This window comes from Chinchilla lanigera, unplaced genomic scaffold (genome assembly GCF_000276665.1).
Source record: "Chinchilla lanigera isolate Chin_1 unplaced genomic scaffold, ChiLan1.0 scaffold00012, whole genome shotgun sequence".
NCBI lineage: Eukaryota > Metazoa > Chordata > Mammalia > Rodentia > Chinchillidae > Chinchilla > Chinchilla lanigera.
The window spans coordinates 33,069,214-33,085,479 of record NW_004955413.1 but is presented as its reverse complement, the minus strand read 5'-3'; the positions used below and the strand labels follow the sequence as shown (position 1 = coordinate 33,085,479).

General features: G+C 58.5%; 1 protein-coding gene across 1 annotated transcript in view; it reads right to left on the bottom strand.

Moving 5' to 3' along the window:
* Window positions 1–14,135: 14,135 nt before the first annotated feature.
* The window catches only part of Pim3 (Pim-3 proto-oncogene, serine/threonine kinase), a gene marked incomplete in the record, with an annotated part of 3,312 nt that continues 1,181 nt past the window's right edge, over window positions 14,136–16,266 (bottom strand). The window contains 3 exon segments of the mRNA XM_013511307.1: window positions 14,136–15,216; window positions 15,303–15,479; window positions 15,855–16,224. Coding sequence (XP_013366761.1) covers window positions 15,029–15,216; window positions 15,303–15,479; window positions 15,855–16,224 — 735 coding nt within the window.

Sequence of the window (16,266 nt, the reverse complement as noted above, 5' to 3'; positions counted from 1 at the left end):
TCACCTTGGACCTGGCCAGAGGCTGGCACTAGGCTCTCCCTTCTGAGGTGCTGCAGCCTGGTGCCCATTTGCTGGCAGTGCAGGTGGAGGACCTAGGATCCAGCTCTGCAGTGGTGTGGCTGAGTGGAAGGAGGCTGGGCAGAGGGCTGTGGCCCTCAGGCTGCCAGGAGAGTGGAGTCTCTGGGCGTGGGTGATGTCGACTGCTCATACCAGCCTGGTCCCCTGCTTCCAACCCACAGGGCTGCACGCCCCCCAGCCTGGTTCCTCTCTTCCCTCTGCCTCAATCAGAGTCCATGTTTTTGTCTGGCTGAGAAGCGGGTACCGCTATCCACATGGAGGGTGGGAGTTCCATCCACAGCCCCAGACCTGCCCAGGCCCAGGACACCCCATGGGCCTGAGGTCCTCGGCCACACCCCTCAATGCCCCCACAGGGCATGGTGGCCTCCCTTGGCAGAGGCAGCTGCAGGAAGGCCTGGCTGCCCACAGTGACACATACTAACACAGGGCTCAGGGCAGCCACCCCTGCACCCTCTCCACAGACCCAATGCAGGGACAGACCTGACTTATTTTCCTATGTGCCCGCCTGGAAGACCCACAGAAAGCGGCATTATCCATCTGGAGCATTTCCCCCAGCCTTCTCCCAAGGTCCACGCTTCTTGAGCCTGGGGTCGGGGTCAGCGGGGGTCTCCTCTCCTGCACTAGCAGGGTGGCAGCTGCTCCTTGTCGCCATGAGGTCTGGGTGGACCAGGCTAAAATTCATGGAAGCCATCAAGCAGCTCACTGGAGGGCCGAAGGCCAGGGCTGCCCAGCATGGCCCTCAGGGACCTTCACTGAGGTCTGATCTGCCCCTGAGAGTGTCCACTTCACTGCTGTGACAAGGACAGGCCTGGGCTATCACTGCAGTCATCTCCACACTCTGTAACCCCAGCCTGGGCCCGAACCACCCCTCCTTCTGCTGACCTGCTGGGGGTGCAGGGCTACAGCTCCTCTCCCCCAGTGGACCCTGTCACCTGACTTCTCTTGCTAGGAGGACAGAGATCTGGAACTGTGGGGTGGGGGCCCCAGGGGTGGGCATGGGGTTCAGCTGTGCCAGTTAGAATAGGGTTGAGGCTGGGGGTAAGGACCCCAGAGGGACAGTGGCCAGACATGAGGCCTGCCATAGACAGCAATGCAGCCCCCACCACGCTGGGGCCCAAGACACTCACTACTCGCCATGACCCCCGTGGGGGTGTGTGGGATGCCGAGGGGTCCAGGCCTCTCCCAAAACATGGGGCACCTTGGGACTCGTGGGGAGGAGGGTCCCCATAGTGGACTTGAAGTCAGTTGGGGTCAGTGTCACATGGTGTGATATCCCCTTCCAAGGGTCCCCATACAGGACTGGGGTCCCCTCAGGGTGTGGCATCTGGGCCAGGCAAGGGGCTGAAGAGGCAGGCTGGGGTGCTGGATCAGGCTGGGGGTGGGTAGCGGGGCTGTGCCACCGCCATGGGAACCCCTGTGCTCACAATCTCTCCTCCTAGCCCAGGCCCAAGGGGTGGGAGGTGAGGGCTGGGCCCGAGCTCCACTCCTGCCTCCTGGCCACAGAGGGGCACCCAGGCCATGGCCAGAGCCCGATCTGGGGTGAGAGATGCGCCGGGGGAAGGGCTCCTTTTGACTTCACCATTGTCCTGCTGTCCCATAGAGGGAAACTGGGGCCTATGCCCCTCCGGCTCCCCACCGTCCTGCTGAGAGGAGAGGCACCAGCTGGAGGATGCTTGAGTGCTGCCACCAAGTGGCCGTAGCATCCAGCTCCGAGCGGATCCCATCAATGCTCAGGATTCTGGGAGCCAGCCAGGCCCCACAGCCTGTCCCACTGCCTGGGCCAAGACATTGCCCTCCTGCACATACCACACCTGCCCAGGAGGAAAGTGCTAAGGAGCCGGGCCCGGCTTGGGGACAGACGCAGGGATGGCACGGTCACCATCGGAAGGCAGGGTTCACTCCAGACCTGTACTCTTCCTGTGCAAGCCCTCGGATGTCCCCGTCCTCCTTCACTCCTTAGGCACAGGCTGAGCTCCCACTGGGCAGAGCAGAGGCCCTGCTGCTGGGGCCTGAGCGTTTCCCGGGTTGTCCTCCCAGGCACCGGCCTCTGCCGGGCAGACCAACCGCGAAGAGGCTGAGTAAGTAAGTGATGCCAGGTGGGGTGAAGCTGGGCCCAGAACAGACTCCAGGGAGGTGGGCGGATGGGAGGGGTCCCGGGAACCTCAGAGGAGGCTTTGCTGCACAGACTGGGAGGGGCGTTGGAGCTGTTCGGGCAGAAGGGTCAGTGGGCGGGGCATCAGTATCCTGGATGCAGGGGTGGAGAAAGAACCAGCATTTTGCCTCGGTGATCCGGGACAAGGGGCCGCTGCTGTCAGGGCTGGGACCGGTCAGGAGCTGGAGCATGGAGGTGGCAGATTCACCCCTCTGGCGTGGCTGAGTCCCCATGCCCTTAGCAGCCAAAATAGACACAGTCCCTGCCCAGGAAAGGTGAGGAGGCATAAACACTAAAATCGAGTACATTCATCAGGTGCAGGGGTACACACCTGTAATCTCAGCACTCAGAGGCTGGGGCAGGAGGACTGAAAATTTAAGCCCAGTCTGGGCAATTCGGTGACTCAAAGAGACTGTCTCAAAATAAAAAAGGTCTGGGGAAGGGGTTCAGTGGGACGGTCTTGGGATGGTTACAATTAAAATCTGTTCCTGTTTTTTTGAGATAGGGTCTTGCTGTGTAGTTTGCTGACCTCGAGCTTGTGGTGCTCTTCCTGCCTTCTCACCAACTCCTGTGGTGCCTTCAACAGTCTTCATGATAAAAATGCTTAATTAACTAGGAAGCAAGGGGAACCACTCAACAGGATAAGGGCCACTCGAGAGAGGCCCTCCGCTAACACCGCTAACACCGCTAACACCATACTCCTGGAGGACTGCAGAGACACGCCCCCAACACCAGGAACAAGGCGGGATGGTGCCTTCCAACAGCACAGCGCTGAATGTTCTGGCCAGAGAATGAAACAAGAACAGGAGAGAGCAGGCATTCGGAGAGAAGACTTTTTAAATCCTTGTTTTCCTCCTCTCTGTTGATCTGTCTTTGAATTAATTGGTTCTTGCTGGGGATACAGCCCAGTGGCACAAGCGCCTGCCTGGCAAGCGCAAGGTCATGAGTTCAATTCCCGGTACTAAAAATGAGTTAATTGGTTCTTTCTCCTCTTGTGTCCAACCTGATGCTGAACCCTTCCAGCGAGATGTTTTCTCTTTGCTACTGTATTTTACGTTCTAAAGTTTCCCTTTGGATCTTCTGTTTCTTTGTTGAGTCATTGTCGAGACTACTTGTAATCACTGGTTCAAGCATTTTTATGAGAGCTCTCGAAAGTCCTTGTTGGCTGTTTCAGATATCTGTCCCCACATCATTGTGTCTGTTGATGTGAATTTTCCACGTTCTTCATATGTCTGGTGATTTTTGTATCTGTTCTGGACATTTTGAGTATTCTGTTAGGAGGCTCCAGGCCCCATGCAGAACACTGACGTTCTTGTTGGGGTCTCCTGTTGGATATGGTTGCCACGTCCACACAGTTTTCAGTGCTTTGTTGTTGCATCCAGGCCTGGGCTCTCCATGCACCAAACAGACACACAGGGCCTGAGGGGAGGTCCACCCATCAGAATATTTGATATGCTAAGTAGGATTGACCAAGGTAGATCCACTGAGAGGTGAACTCAGGTTGAAAGCTCATGAGATCCCTTCCCTAAGCTTTTCTCTGTCATTTTCCTGGTACTTTCCAGTTACCTGGGTTCCCTTTTCCTCCAACAGAAGCCAACCACTTCTGCATTTGCTGCTGGTAAGTGAGGTCAGGGGGCTCCAGGACCAGGAACAATACACAAAAAATCAACTGCATGTCTGCACATTAGCCATGAGCGAGCCAGAAATGACACTGAGAACTCAATTCTGTTGACAACGGCATCAAAAATAATAAAAATACTTACCAAAAAGTTTAACAAAAGTAATTCAAGACTAGCACACTGACGACTATGTAGTACTTCCAAGAGATGCTAAAGGGCTAAATGAGGAACGCCAGACATTCATGGGCTGGAAGACTCTGTACCATTGTGAGGGTGATACTGAAGTCTCCTTGAAGTTTGGAAAGACTTCTTTCTTGTAGAAATTAGCAGCCTGGCCATACAATTTATGTGAAATGTAAAGGATCCAGGACAGCCAAAGCATTTCAAAAGGATGGAAGTTGGCCTGATATTTTTAAACTTTAAAATTTTCCTACAAAGCTATAGTAACAAAGGGAGTGGTACTGGCATAAAGATTGATACGTAGATCCATGGAGAGTCCAGGAACAGGCTCTCCGTGTGTGGTCAGCTGTTGTGTGTATGTTGGAGGTTTAACACAGGGTCTCACACATGCCACTGAGTTACATTCTCAGCCCTTTTCTTGGGGAGAGGGAGGGCCAAGGTCTTGCTCATTTGCCCTGTGAACTTGCAATCCTCCTGACTCAGCCTCCTGAATAGCTGAGGTTATAGAGGTATATCAGTGTGCCCAGCTATCAACTGAGTTTTGACAAAGGTGCCAAGGTATCTAGTGGGGAAAGGCATGGTCTTGTCAACAAATGTTGCTACAGCCATTAGATATCCACAGGGAAGAAAATGAGTTTAGACCCTCACCTCCGCCATTCATAAAAATGAGCTCAAAATGAACTGCTGTTGTAGTTAAGGCTAACAAGGGAAAAGATATAATACAGGACACATAATTTACAGGATTATTTTATAATATTCACCCAAAGAGTCAAATGCAAAGAGTGCAGGAGATCTGCCCACGCACTAGAGACCCAAAGAATCCAGCTGAGGGCCTGGATCCTGTGGCAATATACTGCATGAGTCCAACTAGAGGCCTGGAGCCCATGACAATGTCTCATGCAAGTCTGTATCAAGGATCTGCACTGGGGAGGCCCAAAGGTCAGTGGTGGAAGCTAGAAAGTCTGCACCAGCAGGGATGAAGGATCTGTGCCAGCAGGCTGAGGGATCTGCACTGGAGCCAAAAAGCGACATTCCAAGTAAGGACCAGAGCTCCCCCAAAAAGAACCACAGCCATCCCCAGTGACATTGAGGGCTCGAGCTCCTCCAAGGATGAGAACAGCAGAGTTCATACCAGGAAAGCCAGCGCAACAAGCTTCTCCAGGAGAATCAACAGCACCGTCTTCCCCTCCAGTTCTCCTTTTATGCTGCTGGCAACAGTCCTCAGGTGGGGCCTCCACACCCAGCCCCATTTGACTCAGTTCAGTTGGGGGTTACAAGCTGACCACTGGTTAATCCACAACTGAAGACCTATGTGAACGAGGTGGAGCTATAATACCAAAGCGAAACGGGAAGCCCTGTGGCCAGGAGGTGGACCGAGTTCTCCAAAGCAACAGCAAAGGCAGGATCTATGACGAGAGCATCAACCGCACTCGCCCCAGGAAACATTCTGTGCTTCAGCAGCCTGGCTAAGGGAACAAAAATTGGGAGAAAACATTTGCAAACTGGCTATGTAATACAGGACTCATATTTAGAATCTATAAAGGACACTTGCAACTCAGAAGTAAGACAAATACATAATTGGAAGTGGTTAAATGGTAAGTTTCATGGTATGCATCTGTTACCACATTTTTTCTAATGTGTATGTGAAACAGGGGATTGAATCTGGGGTCTTTGCACTAAGCTACACCCCCAGCCCTTTTATTTCTGATTTTGAGACAGAGTCTCAACTAGGTGCCAAGTTGTCCAAGCTGGACTCAAACCTGCAGTCCTCTTGCCTCAGCCTCCCAGAGTACTGGGATTATAAGAGTATGCCACCATGCCCAACATAAATATTTTTTTTAAAAGCTGGGAGTGCTGGTACATATCTGTAATGTTAGCACTCTGAGAGGCTGAGGCAGGACGATTACAAGTTGAAGCCTGTCTGGCCAATTTTGCAAGACTCTACCAAAAAATTTTTTTTTGCTTGAAATTACACCTCTCCTCCTTTTAAAAAAAAAATAATTGAGGCTGGGGGTATAGCTCAGTAGCACAGTGCCAGCCTGGCAAACACAACGCTCTGAGTTTGATTCCCAGCACCAAAAATAATTAATTAACTAATTAATTAATTTAAAGAGCTGGGGATGTGGCTCAGTGACTGGGCACTTGCTGGCATATACAAGGCCCTGGATTCCAACCCCCGTACTAAGGAGAAAGGAAAGAAGGAAGAAAGGGAGGAAGGAAGGGAGAAAAGGAAGGGAGGGAGAGAGGGGAAAGCGAGACAAAAAAAGGAAAGAAGGAAGGGAAAGAATCCCAGTAGGACATAGGCAAGCACGGCCTGATCTTTGTACAGAGGAGATACAGAAGCAGCTTTACACCTTGCAAAGCCGGGGTCTCGCTGCACGCCCACGGGGCTGGCCGTGCCTGGAAGGGCTGGGGCAGCTGGTGTGGACAGGGCGCAGGGACGTCTCATAATGTGTAGCCGATTTCTTCAAATGTAAGGTGGAACTTTACCACGTGGCCCTGCCACTCCAGTCCTTTCTATCAGCTTGAGAGGAACGGCAGCCGTGTGCTGGGGCCCTGCATGTGGGCATCCCCGGCAGGTCTCCTGGGAGCCGCAGGAAACTCGCCTGTCCCCAGAAGAGAAGGGGCACACCGAGGGCGATCTCTCCACAGAGGGCGTGAAGCTGCGGGGTGACAGCTGCCACGCGCCACCCAGCATGAGACCGCTGAGGAGCCCAGACCCCCTGCTGTGGATCCCTGTGTGAATGTCCAGAAAAGGCAGTTCCAACAGAGCTGCAGGAGCCGAGGCTGCAGTGGGACGAGGAAGTGACAGCAAGGGCACCAGAGGTGACGGAAAGGTTCTAAAACTGGATGGCAGCGAGGATTGCACAACTGAGCAAATTCACTGAAACCACCAGCGGTGGGCGGATCGCTGCAACTGCTCAGAGTGGGAGGATTTCACGGTATGTAAATCACACCTCAATAAAGCTGTCTAAAAATACCTCTCACCGAGTTTATTAGATTTCCATTTAATTCTCTGAGAAATATTTGAAGTGACTCAGTATTAGTTTGGAAGAGTTTTTTTAGTAAAAATTAAACCAGCTGAAAAAAAATTAGAGCCTGGCCTGGGCCTGCGCCAGGGCCACCACCGCCACCACAACTGCGCCCGCTGCTGGTCAGGCACGGGCCAAGTGCCGGCCGGCATGGGGTCCTATCCCAGCCCAAGCTGCCTGCCCTGGAATCCCACCGGCATAGCCCGGCACACACATGTACACCACCCATGGAGAGCACACACCTCACACAGAGCACACACTGAACACACACCACACACGGAGTGCACACACCACACACGATATACGCACACTGCACACAGTGTACACACACCGCACATGGAGTGCGCACACTCTGCACATGGACCACACACACCTGACATGGTGTATGCGCCCCGCACACGGTGTACACACACCGCATACAGTGTACACACACTGCACACAGAGCATACCCAGCACTCATGGTGTACACACACCGCACACCGCACACACACACAGCATATATCACAGAGTGTACACACCACACAATGTACGGACACAGACCACACAAATGAATGTGTTTATCCCATGGGCCCTGGCAGGGAGTGTCCCTGGGTGTGGCCTTGTCAGCCCCTCTTGGGGATGGCCAGGTGAGGTCAAGGGGGACTCCTGAAGCACGGAGAGGAGACTGCAGGCCCCAAGGTTCCCTTGGATGTGACCCTGTTTACTCTCTCAAGGGCCCAGGCTGCAGGGTACCAGGGAGGCAGCAGGCAGTGGCAAGGATGGCTGAGGCGGGACAGGCAGGCCTAGTGGGTCAGGTCCGTGCAGGAATGGCCCATGTCACGAGGGCTGGTGCTCTTGGGGTGCAGAGTAGGACCTGCAGGAACAAGGTGCCCAGGTGACACCCGGGGCCACTGACAGTGCAGGGTGTGTGGGGTGGCTGGGTCCTCCAGGGTTCCAGGTCAGTGTCCCCAGGGGTGGAGCCACAGGGTGTGTCCAGGATGAAAGAAGGGCCACCCCACCCCCAGTGTTCTGCCTGCCTCTGCTGAGACCAACCTGGCCCAGCGGAGCCTGTGCCCCTTCATCTGGAGGCGTCAGGAAGCCAGGGATGGGGACCCACAGGGCTGCAGTGTGGAGTGGCACTGGAGGTGTCCCTGTCTGTTTAGGCAGAGTCCACTGACTCCCTCCCAGCCACTGCTGACTCGGGCACTGGGGTGCGCATGTCAGGTGCCTGTGGCATGGGCACCCTGGTCCTGCCCCTGCCGAGTGGTGACTGAGTGGCCTGCAGGTGGCTGGGCCAGGACGTCCTCAGGCCTTGGAACCCTGTGGCCGGGTCCTCCAGCCTTGCTTGGCTCAGGCTGACCCTCTGCCTCCCAGCCTGTGGGACCCTGACCACCCGGCCCCTCCTCATCGGTCCCTGAGCCCAGACCTGGACCCCAGGATGCCCCAGGAGCCGACCCGCTCCTGGAGATCCCTGCCAGTACCCTGGAACCCATCCCAAATCCAAGGAGCCCTGGGTGCCCGCGAGGGCCATGGGCCCAGGACACAGGCCCGGGGTGCTTGGAATACCCCGCAGTCCTTGGTGCTCTAGCCCATGTCCCTCATAGGGCACATGCCTGTGGCCTTCTGCCCACGGGGCTGCTCAGGGATTCCAGAAGCCCCTCCTTGTCTCTGCCTCCCTCTGCTCCCAGCTCTCCTGTTCTTAGCACCCCTCCCGCTCCCGTGGGCTCACTCTGGGGAGGCACTGAGTCACAGGAGACTCCCCCAGTGCGCCCTTCCAGAGGGGGCTGAGTCACCAAGCTTGTGGGGTCGGGGACGGAGAACACCCAGGGCTGGGGCGGCTCTGCTGGCTGGGGCTGCACAGGTGCACACATGCACAGCCACAGTGCAACTCACAGGTGCGTGTGCACACACGCAGTCATGCAGGCACATGTGCACACTCATGCACACAGGCACACTGGAGCCCACAGGCACCCAGGCACGTGCACAGATGTACACACGGGCAGTCACACCTGTGCACACAGTGTACTCACATACACAGATTCACACTGGAGCACGCACAGGCAGCCGCACATTTATGCAGAGATCCACTTGCACAGACTCACGGGCACACGCAGACACACGCTATGGATGTACACATCCATGGCACACTCATGCATGCCCAAACTGGCAGACAGACATGAGCACATTCATGTGAATACACTTCCCATGTGTGGGCCTGTGTGTCCTGGGGGCCCCTTGCAGAGGGGAGTGTGGAAAGCTGCCATCCAGCCTGGGTGGGGGAGGGGGAGTGCTTGGACCCAGGGTCCTCCAAGCAGGTCCTGTGCCTTAGGCAGACACTATCGCGGCCCCTAACCTGCCCCAGGTGCCCAGGTCCCCTGGTCCCCTCTGCCCCACACCATCAGATGCCCAGCAGCACCCAGAGCCCCGGTGCCCCTGTCCTCCTCTCAACTCAGCCTGACTGGAGAGGCTGGGGTGTCCTGGCTGGGGCAAATCTCAGGGCCAGCGCCTCCCCTCTCTGGAGCTTCAGAGTCTGGACAAAGCTTCCAGAGCTGGCCTGGCCTCTGTGCTGGACAGGGACTCTGCCACGCTCCGTCCCTGGCCTCAAGCGCCTGCCTGGGGCTTTGTGTCTGCCCTCCCTCCCTGCAGCCCCCTCCCCAGATGTCTGCTGTTTCCTGGGACCTATGTCGGTCACGTTGGCAATTACTGTGCCAACTGATGTCTTGGTCCCTGCCCTCTGGCAGGCAGGGGTGAGCCCTGGGGTGGGGGTGCCCAGCTCCCTCCTGGTCAAGGGGGTGTGAAGAAGAAACAGAGTGGGATGGAGAGCAGGAGCCTTAGTGGGCCTTTCTGGATGCTCCACGATGCCAGCTATGCGTGTGGCCCAGGTGCCATCTGCCTGCCTCTAGACTTGGTCTTCTCTGTGTAGCCCCACGGGATGGGCAGCAGAGGCCCAGAAAGGTTCCAGTGCTTCCAGATCACAAAGCCTGGGGCCATAGCCAGGGGTCCAGGTTCCTGATCCTGGGTTTGGAGCAAACCCTGCCTGGCCTGGCCTGGTCACTGGGTCCTAGGACACAGAGCACTGTGCAGGAGCAGGCCCAGCCACCTGACAAGAGTGACTCTCACACTCTCACACAGGGCCTGGGGCCCTGTGGGCTTCAGGGAATACACAGACAGCGGTGTCACCTTGAGACCTGAGGCCTCAGGCCAACACCTCCGCTCCCCGGATCCTCAGAGCCTGGACAAAGCTTTCTGGCTGGGCTGAGCAGCAGTGACCATGAGGCCTGGTTCTAGGACACCTCTGGCTCTTGGCTGGTCCTGCCTGGTGGTGGGGACCAGTGGACAGAGGGGACCAGAGGCCAGCACTCGGCCAGCCCAATCCCCAGACCCATGCACCCTGGGACACCCTCCCTCCTGGTAAAGGTTGGGGCTCAGGACCGTGGCTGGCCCCATGCCCTCCCTGAGCCTCAGTTTCCCCGGCCTGGCTCAGTCAGTGCTTTGTAGAGGTGACTCCCACTTGAGGAGGCCTCTGCCTGTCCATCCAGCAGTGCAGCCCCAGCTGCTTTTGCGGCAAGCCCTGGGAGGGGCTTCCTGCAGGTGCCCGGCTGTGAGCGGACAGTGACTGTGACTGAGCTCCTTGCCCAGCCTGCCTGCCCCGCCCCCTGCCCTGCCTGACTGCTGGGAACCCAAGGGCGGGAGGGGTCTCCGGTGTGCAATGGACCTCTCCTGGAAGCCACGTGCCACAGCTGCACCCCACCCAAGGTTCTGCAGAGGGGAGGACCCACTGGGCACCCCAGGGCCCTGCATCCCTCAGCCTCAGCCAGGCATGGGGTGAGGCAGCCCCCCTAGGCGCCTATCTGCTCCCTTGGCTCAGCCTCCTCCCCCAGCAGCTGCCCCACGATGCCCTCACAGTGATCCCAGGAGCCCTCTGCAGCTCCACGCAGAGGCCCCACGTGCCTCCGGCCAGGGTGTCCCGCTGCAGGCTCCCTCCTCCTGGGGCTCTGCTCTGTGCCAGCAGCCACAGCCTGGCACAGGAAGGCCATGTGAGGGTCACTGTGACCCAGGCTGGGCCTGTGCCCAGCTCCTCACCCCTGCCGGACAGCTCCATGTGGCGTGGCCAGGTGTGAGCCTGCAGCTGTGCTGGTGCCTGCTGAGGTCAGGGTTCCAGGGGCCCAGGAATCACTTCCCCTTGTGTGCAGCTTTGCCCTCAGAGCCTGCTAAGGTTTCGTTTCTGGAGCTGCCTTCGCAAGGCCCCCCTGCAGGAGGCTGGTTCTGTAAACAGTCTGCGCCCTGGCTCCTCCAAGACACGGAGCTGGCCATGGGCCTGGTGGGTGATGAGGCAGTGAGGGAGGACACTGCGGTGGCAGGAAGAGCAACCCTGAGCTGAGCCTTGCCACCTTGAGGGCACGGGACAGGCGAGGGGCACAGCTGGCTTCGGGCCATTTTGTGACTCAGCAAATAGCAATTTCCCACCTTCCTGGGAAAAGACCACGCCTGTCCAGGGTTCCCCCAAGAGCAGAGGTTTCCAGAACACCACTGAAAGGCGGCTTTAGATAGAGTCAGGGGCTGAGGAGGTGGCTCGTGGTAGAGTTCATGTCTCCCACGCACAGGGCCCTGGGTTTGACCCCCAGCACCACAAAAAAAAAAAAAAAAAAATGCAAAGTTGGCTGAAGTTCTGGGTCTAGGCTCCATGATGATTGGGTCTCGCCCAGCAGAGAACAATCAGAGCCCCAGATGTGGCATAACAGGTGGGGCGAGGGGTGCAGCTGTGTGGGGGGAGCTGGACAGAGAGAAGAAGGAAACCAGGACTCCTGACCTGAAGGAGGCACAACCCACTGAAGTCACCCCGCCCTTATGTGCCAGGGTGCCGGCCTTGGAGGGTCAAGGAGGATCAAGGTCCCATTCTGGCCCAAGTCACTGGGCCTGAGGCGCTCACTCTCCCAGACCCTAGAGGATGCAGGGCTCCTCAGAGGGCAAAGTATGGTCTGCACAGGGGCCCTGGCTCTCTGCTGGGGTGTTGGAGGTACCATGCCAGCTGTCACTGTGAGCCCTGCAGATGTGAGTGCAGGGGCACAGGTCACTTCCTGATCTTGGTGGCCACGGGGTGCTGCTACCCTGATGGAATGCAGTCTGTGGAGGAGGGGCTGAGCACCCCCAGTCAGACCTCACCCTGCAGCCTCAAGACTGAATCACACTCTGCTGGGCCCTGGCAAGTGGGTCACCCAGGCCTCTCAGGGTGCAGGGTGGGCAGGTTTCATGCACCAGAGTTCAGGTGCACCACCCCATACCAGGTTAGGCGGCCCAGAGCAGCCAGGACAGCAGGGTAAGGTGCCCAGGACCTTCTTGTTTCTCTGTACCCACTCCCGGCCCCAATGTCCTGTGGCACCACAGTCTGAAACTACAAGCCAGTCTACCATGGACTGACTCTCAGTCACCGTGAGCCAAAGTAAAGAAACCCTCCTCTTAGCTGCTACCTCAGGCATTTCATTGCCACGACGCAGAGCCGACAGCCTGTATTCCTGGCATCTCAACCTGAAATCCAGCTCTGGAATTCTGCCTGTCTCCGCACCTGGCACTTCTCTGGACCTACAGCTGGGGTGCCTCACAGCTACTGTGGCCCCACGGCTGCTCCTATGGACTGGAGCTGGGCGGCTGAGGAAGGACATAGGCTGGTTGGGTGGGCTGCGTCTGAGGCCCCCTAGCCTGCCATCCCAGGGCTAGAGGTTCCAGCATCTTGCACCCAGTTCAGGGTCCTGGCCCTGCCCCCACCCTTGAGCCTCAGCAGCTTCCGGTGTGGAGGGCATGACAGTGGGCAGGGGTCATACCCTGGCATCTTCCTTCTGTGGGCCATTGTATCCCCATGGGCAACATGGGTGGGGAGACCTTGCCCAGAGGAGCTGACCAACAGGATGGGAAAGAGCTGCTCAGACTAAAGGGCCTCTTCACCAGGGGGTCCAGGCTGGCTGGGCTCCATGCACCCCAGCACATTTGTACAGGGGGTGAACGTGCCAAGAACCCCACCTGCCCCCAGGGCCCAGCCCATATCCATGCACCCCATTGGCCCTGAGGTACCCAGGCCTGTCCCCTCCCTCCACATGCAGGGTCACCATACCCGTGGCTCAGTATCCCTCAACTCTGCTGGTGGCTTCCCAGCCATTCTGGGCACCATATCTCACTTGCATCTGCCCCGGCCCTTGGCATCCCCAGACCAGGAAGCCTGGGCGTCTGGTGACACTACCTCAGTGCAGGGCAGTGCTCCCAGACCCACCCTTGGTTCTCATGGTGGTACTAGGATTGTTCTGGGAAGGCCACTCCCGGAGACTAGGCACTCAGGCCCTGCCTGGGTAGTGGGAAGGCAGGGGCCGTGGGCCTAGCTGCCCTGCACCTCTCCTCTTACTGGGGAACTTAGGGACCTCAGGCCTCCCACCCCACCTCCTGGTACTCCCCTCCCAATCTCAGCAGTATCTCAGTGCCACCCTCTGGGCATTTTGAACTCCAAGGGCCCATTATGTTCCTGCTGACAGGCAAGCTCCCAATGTCCCCAAGGCTGAGGGGATGGTGACTCAGTGGAAGGGGGAAGCTGGCCTCCCAGGGCCTGACTCAGCCCCAGCAAAGATGAGCTCTGTGTGATCACCAAGGGCAGGTGGGCGGTCATGGGGAGGGAGACACAGGGATAGGCAGGTAGGAGGGTTGTGCAGATGGGAAGGAGGCTGAGTGGACCCTACAGCTAGCAGGTGGGGGAGCCTGGTCCATGCAAGGGGCCAGCCGTGAGACCCGTCACTGGGTGGGTACAAAGGCCTGGGTGCTGTGAGACAGTGCCCTCCTCAGGGCAATTGCTGCAGGAAATGAGGTTCTGCTAGAGTCCAGCCCTGCCCCTGGAGCTGCTGCCCATCCACCAACCTGTCTCCAGGGTGTAGGCTGGGCACAGCCCCAGCTGGCCAGCTGGAGTCAAGGTCAGCCAACTAGGCAGGCTGCAAGATGGGCAGCTAGTCCCCTTCACCTGCCCACATCCCCACCTCCCTCTGGTCTCCCAGGGCAAGGTTCCCACAGGAAACCTGCAAGGCACCCAGGCCAAAACCTCCAGAAGACACAAGACACCCATTATATACAAAAAAAGTTTAATTGAAATACCTGTATAAAAAATATGATCTCCAGACATCTCACACTTTTGAACTGAAAGAACCCCCCCGGTCCCGATGCCTAGTCACACCCGGGTCACAGAAACAGGGCTGCTAAAATAAATTAAGGGCTTGAGACTCTGTCCTCCACCCCCAAGTTTCAGAGCCAGCAAGCAGACTGTACACGGTCAATAATTTAAAACCCACCCCAGCGCAGATCGCCCAGGGTGGGATCACCCACTCCCCTTAAATTAGCCACTGTACAATTCTTCCTCCCACGGAGGTGGGGCAGGGGACCTGCTCCAGGGCAGGGATGAAGGCGGGCACAAACAGCCCCCTCTCCTCTCCTCAGCCACCAGGGGCCTGAGGCAGGGCTGCTGGAGGAAGTAACCTCAACAAATAAATTAAACAATAAATAGCCCCAGCAGGCAAGCGCCCGCAGGAATCACACCATAAATAAGACGCTAGCGTGAGGACATAGCTCTTGAGGCGTGGGCGGCAGAGGCCCGACTTGCATTGCTTGTGCGTGGGCATGCCCGGAGGACACCGTGAGAAGGTGGGAGGTGGGCATGGGGACCCTGTGCCCACAACCGGTGCTCCAGGCCAGCCGCGGTCACACGGGAAGGCTGCCTCCTGGGCCCAGCAGCACTGCAGGGGTCTTTAGTCCAAGTGTCCACCCTACGCAGGTGGGACCTCGCTTTGCCCGGAGCCATCTTTGGACAGACCCAGTCCTGTGGAGCAGCGTTCAAAAAGGCACTCAAAGCAAAGGAAACAGGCCCGGTGCCAAGGGCAGAGGTCACCAGGGGTCAGAGGTCACCGCTTTGCACGAGGAGTCAGGCGGCAGAAGTCAGTACTCCCAGGGAGCGCGGTCCCTGCTCACAAGCTCTCGCTGCTGGACGTGGTGCTGGCCCCGTCCTCCGCGTGCAGGGCACAAAGCCTTAGGTCGCAGCTCTCAGGGGCGCCCCCCTCTGCCCCCAGCATCCAGGGGTGGGCGGCGATCTGGTCCAGGGAGGGCCGTTCCGAAGGCCGCAGGGACAGACACCACTCAATGAGCTGCTGGCACTCTGCAGGCAGAGGGGAGGGTCAGGGAGGGCCTGGCTGGCTCCCAGGGAGCCCCGCCCTCAGGCACCCGGGAGGTCCCTGTCAGCACCTGGGGAGACTCTCCTCCGGAAGAACAGGCGGCCGCGCAGGATCTCCTCATCCTGCTCGAAGGGGATGTCGCCGCACACCATGTCGTAGAGGAGCACTCCCAGGGACCACACGGTGGCCGAACGTCCGTGGTAGCGGTGGTAGCGGATCCACTCGGGGGGACTGTACACCCGGGTGCCTGAAGAAACACGAGGTAATCAGGGTTGTTCACCCCAGTCATCCACTCCTCCCCGCCCAGCCTCAAAAATCCTGCCTGTCATCACCCTGGAAAAACCCCAGCGCGGGCGGGGCGGCAGGAAAGGAGTCGTCACATGAGCCAGAGCTCCGGTTTCACAACAAACAGATGCGCCGCGGAGCCGCCAAGACCCCCTCCGCCCCGCCCGAGCAGCCTGGGGGGGAGGGGGCGGCAGGGAGCCCCGGCTTCCCCAGCTCCGCAATGCGGGGATCTCTGCTCGCACGCAGCACGCAGCACGCACGCACGCGCGCAGGGAGCCCCGCGCCCGCCCTGCGTCACCCGGACTCCCCGCCGCCGCGCCCCGCCCGCGCTGCGCACCGTCGAAGTCCGTGTAGACCGTGTCCTTGAGCAGCGCGCCCGAGCCGAAGTCGATGAGCTTGAGCTCGCCCGCGCGCAGGTCCACCAGCAGGTTCTCGTCCTTGATGTCGCGGTGCACCACCCCGCAGCCGTGGCAGTGGCGCACCGCGGCCAGCACCTGTGCGAAGAAGCGCCGCGCCAGGGGCTCGTCCAGGGCGCCGCGCTCCGTGATGAAGTCGAAGAGGTCCTGCGCGGGCTCGGGCCGCTCCAGCACCAGCAGGAAGCCGTCGGGCCGCTCGAACCAGTCCAGCAGTCGGATCACGCCGCGCGCACCTCCGGCCGCGCCCACCTTGCGCAGCAGCACGACCTCCAGGGGCACCACGGCGCCGCCCTGGGGAAGCAGGGCAGGGGGTCAGCACGGCCCGCGCGGGGG